This window comes from Pantherophis guttatus, chromosome 2 (genome assembly GCF_059756535.1).
Source record: "Pantherophis guttatus breed Tessera chromosome 2, ASM5975653v1, whole genome shotgun sequence".
NCBI classification, from domain to species: domain Eukaryota; kingdom Metazoa; phylum Chordata; class Lepidosauria; order Squamata; family Colubridae; genus Pantherophis; species Pantherophis guttatus.
In genome coordinates, this window is record NC_142064.1 from 256,710,380 (window position 1) to 256,719,023 (window position 8,644).

The 8,644-nt window shown below is 44.5% G+C and overlaps 1 protein-coding gene across 1 annotated transcript; it reads right to left on the reverse strand.

Annotated features, from left to right (window-relative positions):
* Positions 1–1,034: 1,034 nt before the first annotated feature.
* On the reverse strand, positions 1,035–6,460 carry LOC148115627 (vomeronasal type-2 receptor 26-like). Its single transcript, XM_087885188.1, has 4 exons — positions 6,152–6,460; positions 4,573–4,722; positions 2,731–2,857; positions 1,035–2,286 (listed from the first exon to the last, which is right to left on the reverse strand). Exons 1-4 carry the CDS (start codon positions 6,458–6,460, stop codon positions 1,385–1,387), a joined length of 1,488 nt encoding a protein of 495 aa, XP_087741314.1. The 3' UTR covers positions 1,035–1,384.
* Between the last annotated feature and the right edge of the window lie 2,184 nt (positions 6,461–8,644).

The window sequence follows — 8,644 nt, forward strand, 5'->3', positions numbered from 1 at the left end:
ATCAGTATGTGAATTAAGATATATGGAAATTGCTTTGCTTTTCCAATGCTTTCTCAATATCGAAAGAGAGTGTAGAAGGCAGAGGAAATGGCATTGAGAGACCATTGTCAAGACAAGGTCAGATAAAAGTAGTACTGACTTATATGATGTAGCTTTCCTAACTTGGAATACAGCGAAGGGCTGACTGACAAAAAGACAAAGACAAAGAAAGGATACATGCACAAAAATATATTTATATATTTATAGGTAAAGGTTTAAGTGGGTATAGGTAAAGACTTCTCCTGTCAGTCATGACCAACCCTAGGGACGGTGCTCATCTTTGATTCACAAATGAAGAGCCTTTATCTGAAGATGCTTCCATGGTGATGTGGCTGGCATGACTATGCACTGAAGGTGCATGAAACATTGTTACTTTCCTGCTGAAGTGGTACCTATTTATCTACTTGCATTTACATGCTTTTGAATTGCTAGGTTGGCAGGACACACACAGAGAGAAACAGACACTGTATGTACAGTATATGGAAATAGAAATGGATATTGAAATGGATATGGACATGGATAAAAAACAGGAACCAATTTTATTACTCATAAGCACATCTTCATTGTCACATCATATCTACATGGATCCCCCCCCCAAAAAAAATCATTCAGAATTGTACATATTTTTCTTTTGATTGAAGACTGTCAAAAATAATAATTTGTCTCATGAATTTATTCAAAGGGACGGAGAAAAAAATTAAACTTGCTCCAATGTTCATGTTGATATTTTATCTATTCTTAATCTATGGAATGTTATCTGTCATTTTCTTTTTCTCTTTCTTGATCTCTCCCATCCATGTATATCTATCTTTCTATCTATCTATCTATCTATCTATCTATCTATCTATCTATCTATCTATCTATCTATCTCATTTATCAAACTATGAATGATCTTATATCATTGAGCCAGAAGAGATCAATCAAATATATATATATATAATATTTGAAATTAACTATTTTTTTAAACAAAGTCAGAACATCACCCCAGAAAATAAAATATAACACCAGCACACCAACCTATATAGTAACAAAAACACACATCATCATTAGCCATAGACTTTAATTTAATCTAAAACCATATCAGAACATCTCTGGTCATAGTTTATCTGGCCTGGTTTCAGAAATTTTATTAATGTCATAATATGAATTCAGATTAGGACAATTGAAGGATATGATTATTTCTGATAGTTTGAGTTGTTTTAGCAACTTTACTACTCAATTATTATAATTCAAAATTCAAATGGAATGAAGAAAGATGAGCGACAAGACATGAAACATTACTTCAAAGTATGTGATTTCATGTTGCATGTAAACTGTACAAAAATAAACACCAACACAAGGAGACTTAATGATTTTTTATCATGAGATGTTCTTTGGTGTTCATGTCAGGTCTCAGGATAATAATGTAGCATTTGGGGATAAAGATGCAGCCCAGTAAACCCAGGCCAGAGGCCAGGATGGAGAAGATCTGCACAGCTACCATGTATTTCCCCTTGGTGCTCAGATAAGTGGGAACAAAGGAGATCCAAACGCTACAAAAAACCAACATGCTGAAGGTGATCAGTTTGGCTTCATTAAAAGCCCCTGGAAGATTTCGAGCCAGAAATGCCACCAAGAAACAGATGGCAGCCAAAAAACCCATGTAGCCAAGAGCAGAGTAGAACATGGTGACAGAGCCTTCATTGCACTGCAGCAGGATGTGTTCTGGTTGGGAATGAAAGTCAGAATCTGGGAATGGGGGAAAGACTCCCAGCCACATCATACAGAGGCCTACTTGAATACCAGAGCAGGATAAAACAATAGAGTTGGCCAGACTCTTCCCCAGCCATTTCCTCATGCTGCTGCCTGGCTTTGTGGCCAGAAAGGCCACCACCACCATGACAGTCTTGGCCAGCAAGGAAGACACAGCAACTGAGAAAACAATACTGAAAATGGTTTGTCGAAGGAGACAGGTCATTTTCACAGGACAACCGATGAATAGAAGGGAGGTCAAGAAAGAAAGCAGGAGTGAAACCAGGAGGATGTAGGTGAGTTCACAGTTGTTGGCTTTGACTATGGGAGTGTCTCGGTATTTCATGAAGATTCCCAGAATAAAGGCAGTGGTTAGGGACAAAGTGAGGGCAAAGAAAGCCAGGATGAGTCCCAACAATTCTTGATAGGATAAGAAGCTTATATTTTTGGAGACACACTGATCTCGCTTCTTATTGGAATACTGGTCATCTGGACACTTTTCACAAAGGGCTGCATCTGAGAAAAAAAATTGGTTAGAATGAATCTGTTTCTGCAGCTCTAGGAGCATGAAAACTGCATCAGAAATCAAATACTTCATTTTCAAAGAATAATATTTCTCCCCAGTGATATTAATATTATACAACATTAGTTAAAATAATCAAACAGTCTTTTTAAAAGCTGAAGATGAATGTGATTATCAGCTCTCAAAACTATCCTCTTTCCCAAAACCAAGCAAAAAAGTAACAACTCAGTAGAAATCAGCAACCTTTCATTATATGTTTTAATGCTCACATCATCATCCAAATTTGGCAATAGTGCCCAATCTTTGAGGATTTTGTATGCTTTCAAGAAATTTAATGTTTTTCTTGCTTCTTGATCAAATACTCCCCAAAAAAACAAGATAAAATATTGATTGTATCTTGAAGATTTATGGGTTATTTTTGGAGCTACCTACTGTACCTCCTTGCCCAGAGAATGTTCCTTCCATACACAGAGAACAGTCGTAGCAGCAAACTGGGGCTCCCTCTCTCACAAGCTTGGAATAACCTGGGGAGCAACTTTCTGTACATCTTGAATAAGGCACCATCTAAACATAAACAGAAATATTAGTCAGGGTGATATACTGTATGAATTAGAAGGAATTACTGAAATCAAGTAGCTTCCAAAAGCTCAGGAGCACATTGAGCGAAATCAGTCAATTAGTAGTGGCATGAACTGTAATTACTCTCCTTGCAAGGGGCAAATGAAAGATCATTCTCTTTCTCTATCAATCTCCATTGTAGATCCCAAAACAGACTCACTGCCTTATTTTTTCCCCCAAAGAAAAGTAGTTCCATTATAAAAGGTGTTTCTCCTTAGGGCATGTATGAGAATGCTTACCGTATTTTTTGGACTATAAGACACACCCCAAAAGAGGGTGAAAATTTCAGTGCATCTTATACACCGAACGTAGCCAAAAATGCGAGGCACGGAGGAAGCAATGGTCTTCAGCAATCCCTGCAGCCTGGAACAGCTGATTGGGGGTATTCTGGGAGACCAATCCACCCGCCAATCAGCTGCTCATACTGAATCAGGCTGCAATAATGTGCTGAGGCTGACCTGGCTGTTTGTGCAAGGACTGTCACAGTTTGCAGCAGCAAGGAAAACACAAGTAGAACAGAGGAGTTTCAGTTTCAGTTTCAGAGATCAGCACAGCATGCAGCTTTAGAATAATTGACCTAAGCCACACCCAGGCTCCATTCATGTTGCTCCCACAGCAAATACTGTTTCAGTTTCCAAACAGCCCTCAACTCTCTCACACACTGACAGGATGCTAGCCAGATGAATACTGATGGATGCTGGTAGGCAGAGGCAGATTTTTTTTTTCTTATTTTCCTCCCCCAAAACTAAGGTGCACTTTATACTCCAGAGTGTCTAATCCTCCGAAAAATATGGTATATATTTTTTCTCCATCTTTGCTTTTCATATTCTGGATTTTTCTCCCAAGGTGCTTTTTCAAAAGACAACTGATCTTTGCTTTCCCTTAAAGACATTCCACTTCTCATTCCAGAATCTTCTACAATTCTGACTGAATGGTGAAGTATGGAAGGATTTATAATCCTTGCAGTTATCTGGTGGTTAGCAGTCTTTCTGAAAGTTGTTGAGGCCACTTGAAATTTATCTGCACCCTCAGGACCACCTGAATAGTGCAAACGGGTGTGGAACCTTCCTGCAATTGCTGAATCTATATCTATATCCTGTTTACAACACAGTCTTTTCAGCGGTTTCAAATCTTTCCATCCTCCACCATTCAGTCAGAACTGAAGAAGCTTCTTGGATGAGAAGTGAAACATCTTCAAGGAAAAACAAAGGCCAGGTGCCTTTTGAAAAAGCACCTTTGATACAACCTGGATGACTGAGAATCTCCATAGACATTCTGGATTTTCTCTTACTGAAAAGAAGATAAATTTGATGTACTATAAATTATGGCAACATATTTCAGTTTAATAATGTAGATTGCAAATCCGGCAATACAATGCAGCAGATTCCAGTGTGTGATAGATTATTGTAAAACCTCTAAAGTAAAATGATATCTAATGAATTAATGAGGCTTTAAGTTCTCTTATTTGGAAGTGAGGGAATTGAAGGGTAACTCAACTGGCCTCAATAAGAATTACTTCTGAGCAGAAAAATTTCCACACATGGAGATAAATAGAAGAGCAAAATCCAAGCAGCCTCAACTACTTTGTTAAATAAAGTTGGCCATTGGATGGCGCTTTGATTGACAGATATCTTGACTTCCGAGGAGGCTTGTCTTTCTACAGTCCCAATTTTCACCCCTGCATCTGATTTGTTCAAAGAGGATGTCCACTGCATGATATCAAAGTCACCAACAGGAACTCCATTTTCATCAAAAGAAATCCCATCTCTGGAAATATTGTGATGTTGGAAGTTTCTCAGGAACTGATGAAGCTGCAGGAAAAAAAAAATATTCCAATTTGAGCCTTTATTCAATATTTTTCTTGCTATTATTCCAGATTAGAGGTACTCTGAATAATTCAACCTCTTCAAATCATCACTGCAGTCTGAAGCTGATTGATTCAGCATTTCATGGGAAGCTTCTTTCAGTCATTCGCCTGTATTTTACAGTTCTTTTTCAAATATTTAGAGAAGAGAAGAGAAGAGAAGAGAAGAGAAGAGAAGAGAAGAGAAGAGAAGAAAAGAGCATAGTTGAAAGTGACCTTGGAGATCTTCTAGTCCATTCCCCTGGTTAGGCAGGAAACCCTACACCACTTCAGACAAATGGCTATCTGTTAGATCGGAGCGGGGAAAGAAAGACGCAACCAGCTCTGGTCCATTCAGCACTTTATTTAAGCACAAGAATAAGATGAGCGGCTGTGCTGCCGGGGCTCTTTAAATACGCTCCGGCAGACTCAGCTGTCCAATAACAGTTCTTTAAATCTCCTGCCAGAGGATTAGCCAATCCCCAGCGGATGTCCTTATAAGGACATAACACTCCTCCCCCCTTAGTCTGAAAGCTGTCCATCAAAGTCAATATGTGTAACAAACTCATGCAGGTAGGCGGGACACCTGACGGTCCTAGAAGACCTGCGCAGTTCACTCCGAGCTTTGCCGCTGACCTGGGTGGGCGAAGCTCCTGTCCTCTCCGGCTCCCCAGCTGGGGCAGCCCGGAGTCCGGCCGTCGAGTGTGCGGGACCCGTCCCAGCACCTCCGGCCGCAGCGTCTGGATCTTCCTGCTGGTGTCGCCAGTCCTTCCCTCACCCGGATTCTCTGGAACCTCGCAGTTGGACATCGCTGCTGTCCGGTGGGTGCCGTCTGAAGCCCGGTAAGTCCACTGGTGTTATTTTAGACTTCTGCGGCTCCCGATGATGTTGTTGTTGGTCGTGGTCGACCTCGCCGGGTGGTGTTCGCCTCCTCGGTCGGGTTCGTGCAGGTTTGGTGCTGGTCGACCTGGTCGGGTTGGTGGTGGAGGTCTCCCTCACTGGTCGGTGGCTGGCTGGCTCTGCTGGAGTGTTGTCGCCCTTGCTGGGGGGGTGTGGCTCTTCTCCCCTGCGTAGCCCCCGGTCTACCTCAATGCTGCGGTGGAGGTGCCCTCCTCGCGGGGTTGGTGTCGACGTCCCTCAGGCCGTGGGTACCGGTCTACTGCTCTGGATTTCCGACAGTTCAGCTCGCGGTAGTGGCATTGGTCGGCCTCGTCGGGGTGTTGTAGGCCTACCTCATCGGGGCGTGGTCGGCCTACTTCATCGGGGTGTGGTAGGCGTACCTTGTCGGGGGGTTGCAGGCCTACCTTGTTGGGGGGTTGTAAGCCTACCTTGTCAGGCTGGTTTCTTCCCGTTCCCCTCCACCTTTTCCGGAGCTGGTCGATGTGACATCTACAGACCTGTCCATCTTCCAGCTCCACTCTGTAGGACTTTGGGACGGTTGAGCTCTCGATCTTGCCTTTCAGCCACTTTGGAAACCCGTGAAAATTAAGCACAAACACCTGATCTCCTGTGGCGAAGGTGCGCGGCGGATGGCTGGCGTCTGATGGCACCTCTGGGTTGTACTGGGGGTGCAGTCGATCCAGATGTGACCTCAGTCTTCTCTCCATCAGCAGCTCCACCGGGCTTTTCCGCATCATTGCGTGCGGCGTGATGTGCTGGGTTAGGAGGAACTGGTCAATTCTCTCTTGCCAGTCGCCGGTGCCCATTTTGGTGAGGGAGCCCCTCATATGGTATATCCTAACAATATGTATCACAACGGCCTTGCTTTTATATCATTTATAATGTAACACCCTTTATCCTAAATCTGTACTCTCAGTAGCAATCTGTTGTAACTATAATGTTGTAACAATTGTAACCACAAGATGTTCCAAGATAGTATTGCGTAAACCCTATAGGATTGTAAACTCACAGACTTCTGCTTTTATACTTTTCCATTATATACTTCTGTATTTGTATTTTTCCATCTTAACCATCTGTATGTATGAATACTGTATTATCCTAAGAGGAACTGAAACCATGCTATGAACTTGAAATCTATAAAACCTGCCTCAGGGCGTTGCTCGGGGCTCAGTATTTGTCAGGTTACTGCACTGGGCCTATTGCTAGCAATATTCAATAAAGCCTGTTTTCTCTGGATCTCCGTGGTCTTGTCTCCTGACTAATTTGGGATTAGTAAATCCCGCTTCATTTCTGGCGAGCCAGCCAGGAGGCAACGGAATTTTAGATTCCTCTGGATCGTCACCACGCTGTGAGGGACTCGGAGGATCGGGGAAAGTCCCAGGGCCCATCGGACCCTTTTAGTCCGAGGGGCTTCCCCGTGGGGCCGGCCCTTCGCAGCATCGGTTGACGTTTCCAAGAACCGCTTAAAAGAGAGACCACGAGACCAGGCACGAATCAATCCAGCTGGAGGAAGAAGAAAAGGACGCCGGCAGGCAAGTACCTGAACCCCTGGGATAGGGACCAGCCAGTTCATCCAGACAGCAGAGGTAACTGGGAACAGGTGAGAGTCACCCAGGGGAATAACCACTAGCCGGTCTAGTTCATCCAGACAGCAGAGGTAACTGGGAACTGGACGGGTGGAGTAGTGGGGGGGAAGTGCCTGATCACCCTTTCCCTGAAGGTACAAGGGGTCGGAGGGACCCCAGGGTCGGAGGGACCCTAAGGTGGGAGGTTTGTCGTGCACGACTGGTGTGAGTGTACCCCGCGATTCCGTCCAGTGACCGTTGAGTGTCCGGGGCTGGCGGCCGGGGAAGTGTGATTGAGAATCCTTCGTGTTTACCTGGGATAGAAGGACCCCTTACCTTCTTCCCAAATCCCTTTACCTACTTGTCTTGTCTGGTGCCCTGGGAGGAAAATGGGTGGAGGTGGAAGTACGCCTTTGACCCCCTTGGCATGTATGTTAAAACATTTCAAAGATGCCTACATTAGTCAAGATTATGGCATAAGATGGAGTAGGCAGAGGTTGAGGACGTTCTGTGAAGTAGACTGGCCAGAACTCAGAGTAGGCTGGCCAGCAGCAGGATCACTGGATCTAGGGATAGTACTACAAGTACACCAGAGGGTTTTCCACCCCACCACAGGACACCCTGACCAAGCCCCATACATCGATGTTTGGCTTACTCTAGTACAACATCCCCCCATTTGGCTACAAAAGTGTAAAGCCGCAAGGTGTAGATTATTGGTTTCCCGCACCTTGCCATATAAAAAGGAAAAAACAAACCTCACCATCCTTCCCAGCTGCCCAGAGGAGCTGCCCAATCCGCCACCGTATCTCCCTCGAGGGGACGGTGACTTTAGCCAGAGGGCAAGCACCTCAGTTTCGGGCAGTACAGGAGAAGGAGCCGATACCTTCCTGAGAGCCATGGATGATTTGGGTATCCCTGATTCACCAGGGGTCCCAACCCCTATTGACCGCTCCGCCCAAACCAGTTTGGATGGATCGGACAAGGGGGCCCGCCCAAAGGAGCGACTAACCCAGAAAAGCGAACAGATCACCCCCTCCTCTGCTGAATTAGAAGGAGCAGTGGGAGGACAAAAGTCGCCCCTTGGGGAACAGGAAGGCCCCATCGCTGATCGAACTCGCTCAAAGAATACTAGGCAGAGTGAGGAAGCTGATCCGTCGGAAGACGGACCGGCTTTCCTGAGCCCTCTTAGGAGGGTAGATCAGTCCGTCGTTGAACCAAACAGGGAGCCCATAATTGTCTCTGTGTTTCAACACGTCCCATTTACCTCCTCGGACCTTTTGAACTGGAAAATGCATTATGGTCCGTTTTGTAACAAACCAGCAGAGGTTACTGATTTGATTAAAACTATCGTAGATACCCACAATCCAACTTGGAGGGATCTACAGCAGTTGATGAGTACCATCTTCAATCCGGAAGAGAGGGAAA